The 18,928-nt window shown below is 44.4% G+C and overlaps 3 protein-coding genes across 3 annotated transcripts in view; 1 reads left to right on the forward strand and 2 right to left on the reverse strand.

Annotated features, from left to right (window-relative positions):
• LOC130213392 (E3 ubiquitin-protein ligase RNF43) overlaps positions 1-11,631 on the reverse strand; it is a 74,570-nt gene extending 62,939 nt beyond the window's left edge. Inside the window, exon 1 of the mRNA XM_056444988.1 lies at positions 10,043-11,631. Within this exon, the coding sequence (XP_056300963.1) occupies positions 10,043-10,264 (222 nt within the window). The 5' untranslated portion in view covers positions 10,265-11,631. The remainder of the gene's footprint in view (positions 1-10,042) is intronic.
• A 593-nt stretch (positions 11,632-12,224) lies between these two features.
• hsf5 (heat shock transcription factor family member 5) lies at positions 12,225-16,066 on the reverse strand. Its single transcript, XM_056411466.1, has 5 exons — positions 15,945-16,066; positions 14,570-15,067; positions 14,060-14,362; positions 13,759-13,850; positions 12,225-13,639 (listed from the first exon to the last, which is right to left on the reverse strand). Exons 1-5 carry the CDS (start codon positions 15,958-15,960, stop codon positions 13,160-13,162), a joined length of 1,389 nt encoding a protein of 462 aa, XP_056267441.1. The 5' UTR covers positions 15,961-16,066; the 3' UTR covers positions 12,225-13,159.
• A 1,144-nt stretch (positions 16,067-17,210) lies between these two features.
• On the forward strand, positions 17,211-18,707 carry supt4h1 (SPT4 homolog, DSIF elongation factor subunit). The gene is made up of 5 exons (XM_056410104.1): positions 17,211-17,374; positions 17,691-17,797; positions 17,900-17,955; positions 18,157-18,210; positions 18,331-18,707. The coding sequence occupies exons 1-5, from the start codon at positions 17,306-17,308 to the stop codon at positions 18,396-18,398; spliced, it is 354 nt and encodes a 117-aa protein (XP_056266079.1). The 5' UTR covers positions 17,211-17,305; the 3' UTR covers positions 18,399-18,707.
• The last annotated feature ends 221 nt before the right edge of the window (positions 18,708-18,928 follow it).

Below are 18,928 nucleotides of genomic sequence, written 5' to 3' on the forward strand. Positions count from 1 at the left end.
ATCGTGAGCTGTTCAAATTTAAAACCTACACACAAGAGACTCAAGGGAAGTGGGAAATGCTGCAATAATGTAATCCAGCGTTACCGTTTGTAATTGTATAGCTTGTTGATATGAGCCACAGGGTTTACAGTCCACTCTCCGGAACAGAACCATGTTATGTCAGGGGGTGAGGCTGAGGTTTAAAGCGAAACAAAAACAGGTACTACAAAAAAAACAATAGGAATCAACGAGGCAAATAAAAACTGGGAATTGATCATCGAAACAGAGACACTACTAGAGACAGAAATAAAGACAACAAACCGACAGGAGCCAAGGCAAAGACTGGCACAATATATAGGGGAAGGAACAGGTGTACGGCATGAGACAATCAGAGAGACAGAGGAGTGGCTGAGGGCAGGTGCAGGTAATTAAACAATCAAGACAGAGGAGACACAGAGCAGGGCGTTACTTGTTAAGTGACTGCCAAAACAAACTGACGGCTAACTTTGTATCGAGCTTGTTAGGCCGTGCCGTAAACTCTTCCTTTTGTATTTTGGACTTAAGTGCCGTCTTCTGCCCACAATAATTCTTGGATCTGTCATGTCAAACTGCCCCTACCAACACAGAGACCTGGCTAGTACAGTGCTGCAAGGCCACAGTGGAAGGCACATATCTAATCTGGTCTCAAGCCACTGCAGTGCCGTTTCACACAGACACATTTGTGTTCAACTTGTCTTATTCAATAAATCAAACTCTGCATGGAGCACAGAAGTATGAGGACACATATTGAAACCAACACAGGCCTTTCTGAGCAGAGCACAAAAAAAAGAAAGCTCATAAACGGGACATGCCGTTTGTTGTTTGGAATTGACCATGTGACTACTGCGGACATAAAGCTGTTTTTGTCAGCGGCGCTATCTCCCTGGATCTGCAGTTACAATATGGCTTTTGTAGTCATGCAGCACTGAAAGATCTAAGTCGCTTTGATCCCGCTTAATAGGGTTTGGAAAATGATCTCAGTATAGGAGCTCCGCCTCCTGTGTGCGCGCGCAGGCACGCACGCACACACACACACACACACACAATGAATCAGACCGTCACACAGGTGAAAGCTCCTCCTCGCGGATCGTTGGTCCGAGCGTTCAAGCGGAAAAGTAGAGAATGTGCTTCCACCACAGTAGATCCTGCTTCTTAAACAATATATGACGCCCATGGATCCATCATGAACATAGCTCAAATAGTTTTTTCATAGCCATATAAAGAAAAAAGAAAAAAAGAAAAGATTATTGAGAGAGTGGCTGGAGGAACCACGGGGAGCCGGACAGAGGGAGGGCGTTTGTCAGAGAGCGTTTATCTGTGGTATGGTGGTGATGACTCTCTTCCTCCAAGCTCTCAGCGAACTAATCGCTTCCTGCCTTTTGAGTGCATGTAGTCATTTTTTATTTTTGCCCTTGAAACTAAAGAACATGCAATGAATTACAACCGTTTTAAAGAGCTGTCAAGAAACAAGAGAGGACTGGTTGGAGGAGAGGAGGTGAGGAGGAGGAATTCAAAGCCGCACCGTGGGAGGAAGAGGAACAAGACGGACAGAGAAATGAGAAACTGCAGAGAAGCTTCCGGGCCCCTTGATGTTAGCGAGGTGCCGCTTTCGACCACCGCAGGCGGGGCAGGTGAACCACTGGGGGACAATATCAATATCTATGAAGTCATGAAGCTAACAGAATATTACTTGTCTGATAATGACACTGCGAAGCATAAATTAGTTCCCGAATGAGAACAGTTGGCAACAACAGATGGCAGCAGTTATCGTAATGACGACGCACACAATGGGCACGAATAACTAGAATCATCGCCTCGCTGTACGCCTCCGCCAACCAGTGGAGTTGCAGTTCACATACATGTCTGCCCAAAATGGCACCAATTCGTCGTTTTGTTCCCTTTTAGAACGTTTGTCGTAAATTTCATATTCGGCAAGTGTGAACGTCAAATCCTGAAAGTGCCTCCAGTGTTTCACCAAACACGTTTCGTCAACGACGGGTTTTGGTGAAGATCTGATCAGAAGATCTGTTGAACTGTCCCGTCTTTATTTTGAGGACTTTTATTTTGGTGGATGTTTTTTGACAATTTATACACATGCATTCTTCCTTCACCTGGCGGAGAATACAAAACGAATACAGTTGACCCGCCTAGATATGAATCCTGCTGCTGTCTGTTGCAACGTGGTTCCCTGCAAATCCCTTACAAATGTGGCCTTGATTCACCGGGGGAAGGGACAGCTCGGCCCTTACAACCCCAGTGGATCGGTTTAAACTGTGAGGTTGTAGGACAGGTGCTTCACTTGACCTGCACTGGAGGTGGGGTGCGTACAGAAAGGCCTCACAAGATACCAATCTCAGTGGGAATGCAAAAATGCAGAGGCAATCTCAACTGTTTAACCCAACATAATTGAATTCCGCTGACCCTGAACACACCCTGGCCCCGCCTGGCCCTATGTCAGGTACGGTGCCATCAAAGGAAAACCAACGCCTGTGTGTGTGTGTGTGTGTCTGTGTGTATGCGATTGCGTGCTCTTTTATAGTTAGTGGTGACTCACTGCCCTACATTGTAATGGATGCAAGGCTATACACGATGACACAACTTAAAAGAGACGTGTTCATTTGCCGCTCCTCCGCTGCTCCTCCGCTGCTCCTCCGCTGCCCCGGTGGTTTCTCAAAAGGGACACACAATGAAACGGCAAGACAAAGCCTGTATTATTATCATTTTGGTTAAGTGTGTGTTTATGCGTGTGTGTGCTTGCACCATTTCAAGTTTTTCAACCACTTTCCACCACAATGAATTGCGTTAATACAAAAGCACACACACACAGTAAGTCATGCCTTTACAATCCTACATGCGTGTTTGCATGCTCTACATAGATATGTGCCCCCCCCAAAAAAAACAACAACATGGGATTAAGCAATTAAGCATGGGAGTGTTTTGCACCCGAGCAGAACGTTGACAGTAGCAGAGCGTGTGTGCTGAACTCTCTCCTGACATTTGCATGAGGAGAGCGCCGAAGAGGTCGAAAAGAATGTGTTGCGTAACCTCCATGAATTCCAGACCTGGTCTAATGATTTAAAAAGAAGGGGGCCGGTGGGATTAAGAGATCTGACATGCCCCCCCCCCCCTTCCCTCCCTTCCCACCTGCCTCTGCCCTTTTCCTCCCTGAGAAGCATCTCAGCAGCCATCGCCTGTGGAAGAAGGTTCGACAGGAAGGCACCTAGCCGCTGCTTCCTGTGCTGCACACGGTGCAGCTCAGGAGGAGAAACCATTAGTCCAGAGCTTTGTCTGTAGGGGTCGGACGCGTGAGGATTCAAGGCGCTCGCGGTGTGCGCTGAAATCAACCAAAAAGAACGCCGCACTCGTCCTGACGATCAGAAAATTTGAGTGACGTCCGTGTCGGCGAAGTCGAGCGTGTTTCTCATGCAATGCGCCGACTTCAACGTCTGTCCCAGAATCTGCCCCGAGTCTTTTTTGTAAACAGATAGCAGCTAATCACAGAAAAGAAAGCAGTCTTTTCGACAGGCGCTGCGGGAAAAAGCGGGGTGGAAGTTGTGAGTTTATGGCGATTTCACCCGTACCTTTATAGCGCTGCCAGCGACGCCGAAGCGACTGATAGGTACGTGATTCTCCTGCTGTTAACTTCAAGTGAGGGGGATGGGAACTGAGTCTTAAAGCACAATTCATGCTTTTTCTGCTGCTCCTCTCACTGTTAAAGTATTGTATCGTTCCAGATTCATTCGCAATCAAAGGTTCCTCGTCAAATATTCAGCTATTTTACTGTCGAGATATTCTTTCCTAATTCATCTACATCCCGGTTGCTACAACTATAAAGTCTTACAAACAGGTATATAACATTTTATAAACACATGTGATGATTTCCATATTTCTCATAGTCCTCACAAAACAAGGACTTCAGAGGGCAAAACCAAAACAAAACTCCAGCAACCCGGACACACTTCAGTAAAAAGATGTATTTTCATCTATATCTACGTGATACCACGTGTACAAAGTCACAAGCTATGGGCAGCAGCACCTCCACATGAAGCGGCGAGGAACCCCGAATAGGCTGTTATCTCATCCAGTGAGATAGGAAGTATGGACAGGAAATCTAGAGGGGGGAGCGAGGGCCCCATATGGGAAGTGTAGTGTAAACAGCCTCGGCTTTTTAATCATCCCGGCTCACGTTCGGAACTGGATGCGCTTTGATGTTCTCCCTCAGCGCCGCCTCCGCCCTCCCATCCCTCGTTCCCAAACGGGCCTTACCAAAAACACGCAGATACCGGCCTCGGACAATCGAGCCAGGGAGGCACTCAGTACCTTGTGGGACACTTGAGAAGGAGGACGAAGGAATGTGAAGTGGCAGAGTTAACTGGTGTTCAGTCAATTGCTTGCCCTGCCTTAATTATAGCTGATGTATTTAAGGGAGCTCTCAAAAAGGTCAATTCAACATTTCAAAGACAAATAAATACAGTGTGAGGATGAAAAGAAAGTCAAGATGGCTTTAAGCAAAAAAGAAAAGTGGAGCCCTTATGATGTCCTTTACAGCTCAATGCCCATTGAAGGATCAACTCCAAGTCCTTCTCTCAATAGAGGACAGTTGACAGTCCTCTCAAGTTCAGAGTTATCCAAGAAGCATTTGCACTGCTCCTCTGATCATAATGCAAGCTTCGTTTAAAAAAAGAAAAAAAAGGGGGGGGGGGGGGCAAAATTCCTCTGCACTTGTATTTGTCCAAATCTCGCTGGCCGGACCCCAGCCAGTGTTCCAATTAATGTGTTCATTAAGAGGACAGGGCACACTTCCAGGGAGATCACAGTTTAATAACCCAGGTTTCTCTTTAGCCAGGCTGACAGTCTCCGCTCTGTGGAGCCGTGTATTCCTATAGACCTCAGTCGTAATGACTTCACAAATCTTTTTTATGAAAAGATTCTAAATATTCAAGGAAAGAATATTCTTGGTTGCTTAAAGAAGTTTAACCTTTAGTTGGCACATCTCTTTTAGATATTGTCAATGTGTCTTTGCTGACAGGCCACGTACCACATTCCTTCAAAGTAGCTGTGATTAAACCTCTCTTGAAGAAGCCCACTCTGGATCCGGAGGCGTTGGCTAACTACAGACCGATCTCTAACCTTGCTAAATTTAAATCCTATTCATCAGATTAATCTAATTTTTTTTAAATGTAAATGATGAAGCCTCAATGACCACCAACGTTAATCACGGAGTTCCACAAGGTTCTTTGCTTGGACCAATTTGATGTACCTTATACATGCTTCCTTTGGGCAATATTATCAGGAAACACTCCATAAACATTCATTGTTTTGCAGATGATACTCAATTATAACAATATATATATTGAAGTCAGAAGGAACCAACCAGCTTCGTAAACTTCAAGCATGTCTTAAAGACATAAAAACATGGATGACCTGCAACTTCCTGATGTTAAACTCAGACAAAACTGAAGTTATTTTACTCGGCCCTGAGCACCTCAGAGATCAATTATCTGGTGATGCGGTTTCTGTAGATGGAATTGCCCTGGCATCCAACACCACTGTAAAGATTCTCTGCGTTATCTTTGATAGACTTGTCCTTTAACTCCCACGTGAAGCAAATCTCAAGGACTGCATTTTTTCATCAACGTAACATTTAAAAAATCAGGCACATCTTGTCTTAAAGCGATGCAGAACAACTGGTTCATGTGTTTGTTACTTCTAGACTAGATTACAGCCATTCCTTATTATCAGGCTGCTCTAATAAGTCTCTTAGGTCCCTCCAGTTGATCCAGAATGCTGCAGCTCGTGTACTCATAAAAACCAAGAAAAGAGATCACATTACTCTTGCATTAGCTGCTCTCCCTTTAAAATCAAGAATCACTTTAAAATTCTTCTCCTCACCTACAAAGTTTTGATTGGTGATGCACCATCATATCTTAAGGAGCTTGTAGTACCATATTGCCCCACTAGAGAGCTGCCTCACTAAATGTGGGGCAGCTTGTGGTCCCTAGAGTCTTAAAAAGTAGGATGGGAGCCTTCAGTTATCAAGCTCCTCTTGTATGGAACCAGCTTCCACCTTCAGTCCAGGGGGCAGACACAGTCACCTCGTTTAAGAGTAGAGTGAAGACGTACCTCTTCGATAGCTCTTATAGTTCGGGCTGAATCAGGTTCACCTGGTCCAGCCCCTGGAGATGCTGCTATCGGCTTATAGGCTGCTGGGGGACGTTTAGGATACACTGAGCACCTCTCTCCTCTTCTCTCTCTCCTTATGGATGAATTTACATCTCTTCATTACACATTATTAACTCTATACTTCTTCCCTGGAGTCTTTGTGCCTTCTCGCCTCAGAGGTTTATTGGACGTGGTCCTGGTTCCTGGCTCCTGCCTTGTTGCCCCTGCTTCCTGCATTCAGCCCCCCGGCCTGGCCTCCTTTCCAATGGCCCTGCCTCCTTCTTTGTGCCTCCTGCCTCCGTGGCCTTGCCTCCTGCCATGGCCCTACTGATGCCCCCATCACCCTCCTCTCTTCCGCCTTCTGTTTCATGGATTGTGGAGGTCTGGATTCATGGTCCATGCCTACTACTCATTATTCATAATTTGTCATATTCGTTGAATGTGTTGTAACTCTGTAACGCAATTCTGTACACATGACATGAATTGCTTCTGTTGATCTCCTGAAGGTTTCTTCCCTTTTTCTGTTTTCTTTGGGAGTTTCTCATGATCCGATGTGAGGTCCTGGGACAGAGATGTTGTATGTGTACAGATTGTAAAGCCCTTTACAAAGAACATTTGTAATTTGTGATTTTGGGCTATACAAAATAAACTGAGTGAAATGTAATAGATCCGAGAGATTTGTACCAAAGCAAGTATTATGACTGAGGAGGAAAACTGGGATTTCCTTCTGTCCCAGGCACTCGGAGCTGTGTTAGCAAACATGACCAAATCCTGCCATCGCCGAAAGGCTACACGGTATCTGCACGGGTTGAAGTAATACTTACTTAGAGGACTACTTTGTTTCGTGGTCATGACAATACATGAACAGTGCTTTAAAGGGGAAAGGTCACCCCCAAGAATCAAAAAACTATTTCCCCCTCTTACCTGGAGTGCTATTATCAATCCAGACTGTTTTGGTGTAACCTGAGTGGCAAACACCCAGTACCCAAAAAAAAGGACATTAGTAAAGAGCAAGGCAGGTAACCTACCCCTTTAACCCAGAGGAGCTATTAAAGAAAAAATGAGGACAAAGACAGTGTGAGGCAGAGAACCTCGGCCCCCCCCCCCCTCCTCCAATCCACTGGAAGACAAGAACATAAAGCGGACCGTAAAGCAACCTGCAGAGGCAACGAGGACCTGTTCGAACAGGCCTAAGCTGCAACAAAGCGCATCCTGCAGCATTACACCACCTTGGTGCACTGTTGGAAACAGAGTTCAAACCTCCCGAGCCTCGAACAGAACCATGATAAGTGTTTGACTTTGCAGTAACAACTAAAACAGAGATAAATAAAACTTTGACTGTGGCATTAGGGCACCTTTTCATCACAAATTTAAAAAAGGAAATTGAGGCAGATATCTTTTTTCTACAGTCCTGATCGTGACACATGTGCTACTTTACAGTGTGAAGACAAATACATAAATTGCTAAATAACAGGAAGTTGGAAATCACAGAGAGCTTGATGTGTGTTTGATGTCACATGCGCTGTGATAAGCATCCGTAACTAGGGCTGTGAAACGATTACAAATGTTAACCAAATTAATCACAGGTTTCTGTGGATTAATCATGATTAATCACATATTACCGATATTCTAGGTATATTTTTGTGAGAACATAAAGATTTATGACAAAAGACGGATATATTCATTTATACATTCTTTTTTTATTCATAAAAAAAAAAAAAATGGTGCTGCAACTCAGGAGTTATTTAGCAGTTCTCTTCCATATGGAACATTAATATATCTTCATCCTAAACAGAATGTTTAAACAGAACATGTTTCTCTTTTTTGTCAACGATGGACTCCACCATGATACAATCTAAAGGCCCTCCGAGCTAGTCTTCCTTTAGCAGCTGGTGAGGCAAACTAACTTTGTGGGTTTTCTTCATGAACTGGGGCCATGATGAAAAGGGACGGCGGGGGACATTCGTATTGTGCCGCTAGAGGTGAAACTCTTGGACCAGCGCAAGACGGACGAAAGCGAAAGCATTTGTCAAGAATGTTTTCATAAATCAAAAACGAAAGTCGGAGGTTCGAAGACGATCAGATACCGTCGTAGTTCCGACCATAAACAATGCCAACTAGCGTTATTCCCATGACCCGCCGGGCAGCGTCCGGGAAACCAAAGTCTTTGGGTTCCGGGGGGGTGACTTTTTTTTTGCTCCGTCCCGATGTGCGCACACACAAATCTGCGGCGCGCGAGACGGAGAGCCGAGAAGTGTTAACGTGACACGTAGAGACAGAAATGAAATGCTGCTGTGTAGAGACGACCAACAACAGACGTTTAGTTTAATAAAAGAACAAAGACGTGCGGGCGGAGATTTCAGGGGGGTGGGCCAATTTTTTTAAATGTCATGCGATCTACCAACACTACGCCGCGATCAACTGGTAGGTCGCAATCGACGTATTGAGCACCCCTGATCTAGAGGAAGTAAAAGTCGTAAAACAAGGTTTCCGTAGGTGAACCTGCGGAAGGATCATTACCGATGAACAGCACGACCGTCTGCATTAGAGCGGGAAATAGTTCAGATTAAATAGGTATATTGGAAGCTCATTCTGCGCATGCGTTAAATGCGTTAAAAAACAACAACTAATTAATCCTGTAATTTAATCATAACGCGTTATTTTTCACAGCACTATCCGTAACATGTTGCAAATGTCCCACATTGACAAAGGAGAAGCAGTGGCTGTTCGCATGGTACTGATGAGAAGCATTGTACATCCTCTTTAAGTGAGCCGAGATCCCGCAGCACCTCACATCCTGTAGACCTGTTCCTCCAGAGACTGTCAAATAAATTGACACAGCTGAGGCTTCAAAAAAGACCCCAGAATCCTTAATCCGCTCCTGAATCCTTAATATGCACACTGAATAGAGCAATGGTAACCGAAAATTGTAAAAGGAAAAAAAGAAAACACTTTTGCTTCAATTACAGGTTTGCATGAGTCTAAACATGAATCACTGAGTTGTTTAACAATCATTGGCCCCACCTTGAAATAAAAAATGTTCGAGCACTAGATGCCAGGAATAGTTAGTGCAAAACAAAGCTGTCATCGTTAAATGTTGGCAATATCAACTGATACCATGGTTGAGTAAAATAGATTAGATTGAACAAGAAACTAATCTTAACAACACCTGCATGTCATCACTATTGTTCAGGGGCTTTGAAGCAGCAGCTGCAACCCATGGTCACTACAGTGTTTTGATTAGCAACGGGTTGAGTTTGAATATCATTCTGTTCATCAGTCCTCAGTGTGAACTGCTTTCTCGGCCAGAGAAACATGTGGGGCCACAGTCTCTCCTCAGAGGGACTGATGCACTTGGACAAGAAAACCCATTTTCAAATCAATGCTATATATATATATATATATATTTACCTTTTTTCTAATATATGGATGTTGAATGGAAACATTTAACTTTTATCGATATGTTTTTCAATATAAAGTTAAGTGGCCCATTTTTACAGAAGAACACCGACCATAACAAAGTAGGTCCATTAGGACCAAGTGTTTACCAGAGCAACGGACCAATGCGAGGGTCTATGGACGGCCCAAAGGACGCCATGGGAACCAGGCTGTCCGTGAAGACTCGTCCACATTGCTCATGCGTGTGTCTTTGAGCAAGGCACCGCATTCCTGACAGCTATGAGGGGCGCTATTTACTCGCAGGAGGAGCCGGTTCGAAGCTCGTGACACAGCTGTCCCACTACGACAGCAGGTGCTCATCCGCCCCCGCGGTAACCCCGGTCCCGCGAGGTCCACTTTTTAGTAGCGCAGATGTTTGGAGTGTAAAAAACGAGCGAGAACGGGAAACCCGACGTGACCTTACCTGCATTAGTTTCCCCTCCGCGTAGCCGGCACTTCCTCCCACGAACACCCCCTCCAGGGTGATGGGCTTCCCCGTCGGCTCGTGGTTCAGCAGTGCCACCTTGATGACCGCTCGGAGGACCGGCCGCTCGGACTCCAGGCCCGGCTGGCCCAGCACCACCTGCAGGGCCGCCACGAGCAGCCACGGCCAGAGCCCGGCCAGGCGCCGCTGCGCGACGGTCATGGCCTCGGCTGTAGCGGCGGTGCCCGGCCGCACATGGTGCACTTCAAAGCAGGCGAGCACCGCGGAGAGACGGGCGGGGAGAATATGTATGGGTCTATGTGTACGCACACGTCCCAGTTCTTCTTCCTGCCTCGAGGACAAAACAACAACAAAAAGTGCTACACGGATACAATCCAAACGTTTACAGCCGGAGGACTGCCATCAGAACTCGCGCGTGAATGTCCCAAAACTTCCATTCAGCACCGGAGTTAATATTTAAACTCTGCAACGTTGTAGCGAAGCCTATCACTCCGGTGTCCTGCACGGGACACTGCGCGTTGTTACGGGGAGAAAAAGAAGAATAAAAAACTTCCGAACTTTTATCCAGTGTCGTTAATGCGGGTGGTGAAAAAACGTGCACGCTCAAAGGCGCAGCGAGGACACGCCGCGTTGTGCGCGAGCTTGAAGTGGGCCCGGGCTTCACGAGACAACACAAACAAACGTCCTCGTTTGTAACGTGTTTCGGGCTCGAGTTGAGCTGCTGTACCCTCGCTCTCTCTTTCTCTCTCTCTCTCTCTCTCCAAGAAGAAGGGCAGCTCCCCTCTTCATCCGTATCCTAACTGCTGTTAATATGACAGCGTGTGCACCCTTCGCTGGACCTTACAAATCACACTTTCACGACAAACACGAGTTGACAAACACACACACACACACACACACACACACATCCTCCACTGTGTTTCTGTATAAATCTTCACACAAAGCAAAGAGCGACAACTTGAACTTCAAAGGCTGGCGTACAGGTTGCCGCCGCAAAGTTATGAGGCATGTTGACGGGACAGCGTTGCCAAGAAGTTGGGTAATATTTATATATATATATAATTTTTTTTACAACCAAAGAGTTGCGAAAAATAATCCTCGCAGAAGTTCAATTCGGCCGCTCGATATAATGATTAACTAAAGTAAATGGGCCGGTGCCTTACTTCACTTCTAACTTGGTCTGAAAACCAAAGCGACTCTCTAACAGACCCATCTACTTATGTTCTACAGTCGGTCTTCATTTAAAGAAACTCGCTGTGGAAACTAAAAACACACACACACAAACGGACGGACGGACGGACAGACAGACACGCGTTCCCCTGAGTTTAGTGCCTCCGCTGCACTGTAAGAAATTAGATACGATCCTCTTGAGAACATCCGAGGGGAAAATTAATTGTTTCTCAAAATCCATCAATGGTTACGGGATAAAAACACTACAAAAAGTACGGAATAAAAGCGGTCCAAACTCCCTGTGAGCTCCATGTCAAGTTAATAACGCGGAGGGACACCGTGTAGTTATGACACCGTCACGAAAGTCTACCTCCCGAACTGTCTCTCGCTCTCCTGGGATCTCATTGACGCTCTCTACCTGCTCACTGTCCTGCTGCCTTCCCGTGCCGTCGGAGAGTGGAGCATTATTGAAACGACGCACGTGAGCGACGAGACATGTTTTGGGGAGGAAGGCTGCTTTTTTGTTGTCACATCGGTTATTTAAAACGACGAGAGGCCATGTTATTACTGGTACATTAGGTTAGTATTTTGATACTGCTAAATTACACTGAAGATACGACAGGTAGATACCCGTATTTTCATGCAATGCCATGTCAAGTTCTAGTCATTGATTATAAACAGCTTTACAATAGCATGGCTTTGTTTTCAACCCAAAATACTTTTTACTAAATAGTTAGAGTAATAACAAAAGAGGAGTTTCCGAGTGGCACCTGAAGGCCACATTGCAGACTGAGGGCGGAGCGGCCACACAGTGGTCGAGCCAGTAGCTCCCTCTAGTGGTCAATACGGACAGGACCGCCAGACACCAAGCCGCACGAGTGCAGCGGCAACCAGAAATAATGAAACACACGCAGACAGCTGAATGATCGGAAACACATTTCACTTTAATAATAATACTTATTTACAGACTTGCCTTTAAAAACTGTTACAGTTACACGTTTTCAAAGTACAACCGTATGAGTGATGCAGCGGGAAATAAAAGGTTGGGAAATGCAACCACCACTAGGTCACCATCACAAAGCAAAGTATCAGGAGTAGATCTAATAATTATAATTTAATGCAATTCATTCAACATTTTCTCCCCCATTACATCAGTTTGTTACAACAAACCGATTAAGTTATTAAAAGCAGACAGTAAGTCAAACACCTGTTAATTAAAATGAGAGGCTGTTAGCCCGACTGCAACAAATCTGAATAAATTATACTTCAAACAAAAATTCTTTAAAAGCTTTACATCTTATATATTACTGTGGCAGAAATGTCGAGGTATAACTGTGCCCATATAATTTATTTGTAAAATATTTACCGTGTTACCAGTACTGTAATTTAAATGTTTTAATGTTCCAAAGTCACTCACAATAAAGAAACACAGAAATGTACAACACAGAACTATTTACACAATTCTTTAAAAAAATGTTTTAAAGATTTAAATCTGAACACATCAACAGACCTGTGCAAAACAACGAATCATTAAAAATGGAGATTAAAGTCGGGTAATAGTGATAGTTTAAGATCACATCCTGCAGTGAATTAAGACGCCTGCACGACAAAACAATAAATACTACGAACTGTCAGGAAACCTTTCTTCCACTACTTTCATCCTGGACGTGCTCCCTAAATGTTCAATAACGTGTGTAAAGATTGTTTGCGCTCCCTGTGCACGTGCTGCTTTCGGCCTGACTGCTGTCCCTCAGTCGTTAACTCGACACCTACAACCTCTCAGTATCATCAACGATAACCTGTCCAGAGCACAGAGGAAACATCAGCAACTCATGTACAGGTCTTCTGCTCTGCTGTTACACATCCTCTAATAAATATGAATACTCTATCAATTGTTAAAAAAATACACATCAGGGATGACTTTTTCTATTTGCAAACTGCCAGACGGACACCATCCAGCTGTTTCCCAGCAAAGTATCTTGTCTTTAGAAAAGAAAAGCAAAATTCCTTGAGGAAATCTACCATGTCTCGGCTTACCTCGCATATGGCATCTTCTGGCAATTGCTCAGCGAGTGAAATCCCCGATTCCTCCTTCGGTTGAAATGAGAATAGATCGGCCCTGCCGGTCACAGATATCACACTGGGTCCAGGGGACAAATGGTTAGATTTCACGGCGGGATTGTCCCAAGAAGTGGTGTTAGCGGAGAACGGCACAAACACGGGGCCTGGCTTCTGCGGGGTTGCAACTCTAACCAGGCGGCTATTGGTCGAAGTTTGCATCACCTCATCTGCAATCTGGAAAATGGTGTCCAAGTGAATGTCACTTTTTTTAACCTCCTGGTGCTCCTCGGTCTTTGAGTACTGGTTGTGGTCGACATGATGCAACATACTCACAGGATAGCTTCCCTAAAACAGTGAAATAAAAATAAATGTTCGATAGACAACGCGTGTTCACAAAACACCATCGTCCTTGACTCATCACAGATCTTGTGGAAGTCTTTAATTACGTGACAGGATACACCTACCTGGTAATAAGTTGGGCTTGAGAACGACCTTGCCGAAAGCCCCCTACCTGCCATTTGGGACGCCACAAGGTTCTGATGGTAGCACTGCCAGACTTCTAGAAGGACACAACATTTTACTTGGGATTATTTGGGTTTTGGTGTTAAAATCTACACATTATTATATTTTAGTATATTAGAAGTACACTGAAGCTGAAAAAAACCCTCATTTTACTCATGCACTAAAGTGGTAACGTGATGTAAATAGTGTGGCGTATAACTCTTCCATCCATTCTCCTAACAGGTTAACTGCTGTCATGCTCACGTGGGGAATAGTAGCCAGGCGGATATTGCACATTAAAAGCGTAAGTTGGATTTCCACGGCTTGAGCAGGCCAATAAACCCTGCTGAATATGCATGGGGTTGGAGTTGGAGGCCGCTCCGGTGGAGTAGTGCTGGCTGAACGACACAGGTATCCCTTTGTCTGTTACGAAGGCATTGGGTGACAGAGCTGCACCGTGACCCCTCGGCAGGAATCTCGGTGGGACCGGCGTTCCATTGTGAGCCGCCATGGCCTGAGCTTTTTGTCTATGGTACGGATGAGGGGAGCTCATCGGGGAATAGTTGCCTGCAGAAACAGGGAAGAAGCAAAGCGTGGCAACAACCTGTTAGACGGCGATATTGTAATAACGTAAACACACTGGATTGTACGCTGGATATCAGACAAAGTTATTTATCGTGACATTTAATGTGGCACTGTCCACTGTAATACGACAGGGAAACATGTGTTTCACTATCTAAAGCTAACTCCCCACTGTCATGCGGTGACACTCACCTCTTGTAACATCTGTATTCTTGTCATCGTAGCCTCGACTGTAACGGCAGAATCGACTTGGGACCCGGTTTTTCACGCCCAGACCAGCTTGCATCAAGGCCTTGTTCTGGACAGTCAGCCTCCTCAGACTCGCGACAAGCTCGGGGTGGTTCCGCAGGAAGTTTGGGTTGTAGAAATAGAGATACCGCACGCAGTCCCACTGGCTGCAGTCGTGTTTTCCGTTCATGACGGCCTTCTTGAAGCCGTAGAGGTTGAGCTGGCGGACAAAGCTCGAGAAGTTGGTCGTCTTGAAGGCATCGGCGTTGTCCGAGGCGCTGTTGCTGGGGGACAGGATCTGCGCCTCGAAGAGACGCCGATCAATGACGATGACTTGGCCCTGTTCGTTCCAGCGGATGGAAATATTTGCCGGGTTGTTCACCAGACGCCAGAGCTTGGCTGGGAAGTTATTGGGGTTGATGGTCTCGGGGAGGGGACTTCCCCCGACACCCTTGATTTTGCCTGTTTTTTTTGGGAGGGGGGGGCGAATAGAAGAGGTAAAGTTGGTGAACCGGGATTTGAAGCCTCGTCTGAATGTCAGCCCAACCAGCATCTGTTTACGTTCAATAACTATAGTGACGTTTGTCTGGGTTTGGTGATCAGTCTTTGTTAGACTGATACGTTACTTTATAACCTCATCATCAGAGAATCAGTCAGAATAAATTATTGGCCAAGTACTTTGCATACAAGGATTTGGACTATGTGAAAGGTCCATAACAATAAACATAGGCATAGAATAAAATAATACAAATATAATAAAAACAGTCAACATAGTGCAATAATAGATCACTATGGCAATTGACAAACAGATAACAGTAACTGGTAGCGTTAGTGAACTAACATTATGTATTCATATTTGCTTTATATTATGTATTACTGTGTAGCTAACGGAACTGTGTCCTGGTTCCGGACCCTTTTGGTTCCGGCTGTCGACAGGAAGTGCACCTGTCCCGGGTCCTAGCTGTGAAGTTAACGTCACACTGCGGCTCATTGAACTGTCACAACATTCACGTTTCAAACTACCCATACTAACGCCTGAACTTTATACAACTTGGCGTGTAACGTTAGTAATAATGTCAACTTAAAACATGTAATAAATATAATGACAAGACCGGGGAAATGATATTTTTTTGCGTGAACTGGTGAACTAAATTAGCATTAGTGAACGTTAGCTCAACAATTAACGTTAATTAACGTTAACGGCTCTGTCTTTTTAAAAGAACTTTAGCTCAGAGAGGTTCAGTAAAGTCGCATGAAATTGTTCCGACAGTCATGTGTGTGTTGTGGGGGTCATGCACACCAAGGAGAAACTCCATGGCGGTGTGAGCTGGGACTTTACCTGGATCTGCAAACATGTCTCACTTCTGATCCAGAACCGTTGAAAGTTCCCGAACTGTGGAAGCTGTTGGACTTTCAACGTTTATCACACGAGACGAGTTCCTGTCACCAACCGCAAGGGCCGCACCGCGTTGTAGAGCTCGAGCGGACCGTTATGACCCGCTTCATCGAAAGTCAATGGGCCCCTGATGGAGAATTATCCCTTCACATGTTTATAGTATTATAAAAGTAAAAAGTTATTTTTCACTCTGAAATGTAGTCGAGTAACATTATAAGTACAAACGATCATACAATTAGAATTCAAGTGTAGCACAAGTGACGTTACTTTAGTAAATGCATATATGTGTCAACTGTACACCTGAAATGAGCTACAGTTCCCTGATTTGAAAACGTTATATAATTAAAATAATAAGGTCGCCAAACCTTATGCTATTGGTATTTAATGTAGATAGATAGATAGATGAATATGCATGTGCCAAGATGGCTGAATTGTATTAAAAATCACAATATTTATCTAAAATGTTGCATACAAATAAAATTGCCAATGAAAAGTGATATAACAACACAGTTTTAAATAATAGATGTTAATAATAAAACAATAATTGGAAACAGACAATTTAAGAACAGAGTAAATTTAAAATGCATGTAATTATATAAACATGTTATGACTGTTGGTCATTGCACAGACACGTAAGGATGAGTAAGGAATGTCTGATCGAGAGGAACACTTTGTTTGAATTCATAAATCAGAGTGTGGATCATGGGCCAGCTTTATCAACAGTCAAGGAAATATACAGGATCTTAAAATGTAGCCCATGACTTAACAGGGAAGGGAGCCAGTGAGTCCAAATGCTTGAATCTGTTTTGAATAAAGTTAGACACATGATTATTAATTTGTTTGTATCAAGATTCTCTTCAATTATGTATACAAAAAATCCATTATCCTTCCACCTCTAGATCCATCCACTCGGAATGTACTTTTGCATTTAAACATCTAATATTTTAGAATAATCAAAACGTTTTCAAGAGTCTGGATCTCAATGGTTGATTACATTTATGCATGACTAAATAGATGTGTAAAACGTTTAGTTTCTACATGACACGTGTCGGGACATAGTGCAACTAATATACAGTATGTAAAATGTATAACAACTCAACCCTGATCCCATTAACTGAAACAATTTCTTTAAACGATATAGATAGAACGAGTTTTACTCAGGCACACAATATAGACCTCTACGCCGTGTTGACAAGGTCCTTGCAGTCGGTGACGTCATTCCCTGGCGACTGGAATCGTTCAAAAACATTAACCCATTTGATATTTCGGTATTACGCGAGTATTTTGTCGGGGAGCGGAACATAATGGCCTTGGAAACGGTCCCCAAAGACCTCCGCCATCTGCGAGCCTGTCTTCTGTGTTCGTTAGTGAAGGTACAACTTGTGAATGGCGAGAAAGCGCTTAAAACTAGCTTCCATGCTAACGTAGCCGCTTCCTGCACTGTAGTTGTTCCAGTTCTGTTGTGTCCAAACAAATAAATGTCAGCGTTAAAGTAACGTAATGCTCTCATGGTAACCTCGATTTATAAAATGTGGACTTGGTGCTCCTTGTCCCGCCTGTTGGTACGATAACTAGCTTGTATTCCACTTCACATGTTTGCATCCATTCTTTCCTCTGTTATTATCGTCCTAGAATCAAGTGCTCTCTCCTCTCCTCTCCTCTCCTCTCCTCTCCTCCTTGTCCCTTTAGACCATCGACCAGTTTGAATACGACGGCTGTGACAACTGTGAGTCCTACCTTCAGATGAAGGGGAACCGGGAGATGGTCTACGAATGCACGAGTTCCTCATTCGATGGGTAAACATAGGTTTAACATCGATTATTTAAAGAATAAAATAAATGAATAACCCTTTCAAATAGTTTTCTGGATGTTTACCGAGACTACCCGTATGTCCACAGTGTGATATCCATGATGAGCCCTGAGGACAGCTGGGTAGCTAAATGGCAGAGGATAGGTAAGGATGTGTGCCTCGACAGAAAGCTACATTAATCGATTTATTTTTACCAGGATGGAGTTGAGAAACTACTCTGAAGAAGACAGTCTCAGCATAAGGACCCTATTTACTCTATTAAAGGATGCATGCAGTTTAACAGAAGTAAACCCAGAATGTTGTCGAGATAAATAAGGTGTGTGTATTTCTGGTTCCATCCTCCAGGCAACTTCAAGCCGGGTGTATATGCCGTGTCGGTGACCGGCAGACTACCTCCAGGTACACTTCACCTGAACTGGTCTGCCTCGAGATGCGAACAATTAAATGTTTGACTTTTTCTTGATTTGGAATTCCTTCCTTATCGAGTGTTGCATTTATTTGTTTCCCCCCTGTCTGAAGGTGTGGTGAGAGAGCTGAAAAGCAGGGGAGTGATCTACAAATCCAGAGACACGGCAGTGAAGACGTAAACTGGTCGGCTTCCAGTGGTCTGTTCAGCCCCAGCAGAGCGGGAGAAGACTGCAGGTCGAGCTCCAGACAGAAGGAACAACAGGGGGACGGCATCACGTCTGGCGTCCTGAGGAACCGCCTTTCAACTGTCTGTTTATGTTGTGCGATTAGAAATAATAGCATTGGTGTTTATAGGGGAGAAGATGTTTTTTAATGTTTTTTTATTTCTTTGGATAATTGAGTATAAAATTAAAATGAAGGTCTGTTTTTTAAAGAAATGTAAGTAATTGTTTTGAGCTCAGTAAACACTCTGATATTTGCTGATTCAGGGATGGTGAACTGGTGTGTCCTTAGGTGATAATAGCCATAAATTGTCACCAAAAAACAGCTCAATAGATTCCCCCAAAAGGTGTAACAAACCAAACCCACCGAGGTCCACAGTCCACATCCCACGTGTGCTTTGCTCACAGAGACTGATGGCCTGACCTCCAGCACAGCAACAAGTGGAATCATGAAAAACAGGAGACTAACTTCCTTTACAAGTGGATGT

This window comes from Pseudoliparis swirei, chromosome 3 (genome assembly GCF_029220125.1).
Source record: "Pseudoliparis swirei isolate HS2019 ecotype Mariana Trench chromosome 3, NWPU_hadal_v1, whole genome shotgun sequence".
Taxonomy (NCBI): Eukaryota; Metazoa; Chordata; class Actinopteri; order Perciformes; family Liparidae; genus Pseudoliparis; species Pseudoliparis swirei.

What these genes read in the sequence shown, in the direction of transcription:
- hsf5 (XM_056411466.1), bottom strand. An exon ending in GAATACAGATGTTACAAGAG is followed by an intron (nt 14,363 to 14,569) that starts GTGAGTGTCACC and finishes CTGTTTCTGCAG; the next exon opens with GCAACTATTCCCCGATGAGC. An exon ending in CAAGCCCAACTTATTACCAG is followed by an intron (nt 13,640 to 13,758) that starts GTAGGTGTATCC and finishes TCACTGTTTTAG; the next exon opens with GGAAGCTATCCTGTGAGTAT.
- supt4h1 (XM_056410104.1), top strand. Translation starts at nt 17,306, where the DNA reads ATGGCCTTGGAAACGGTCCCCAAAGACCTCCGCCATCTGCGAGCCTGT. An exon ending in TTCTGTGTTCGTTAGTGAAG is followed by an intron (nt 17,375 to 17,690) that starts GTACAACTTGTG and finishes TTGTCCCTTTAG; the next exon opens with ACCATCGACCAGTTTGAATA. An exon ending in AGCTAAATGGCAGAGGATAG is followed by an intron (nt 17,956 to 18,156) that starts GTAAGGATGTGT and finishes TCCATCCTCCAG; the next exon opens with GCAACTTCAAGCCGGGTGTA.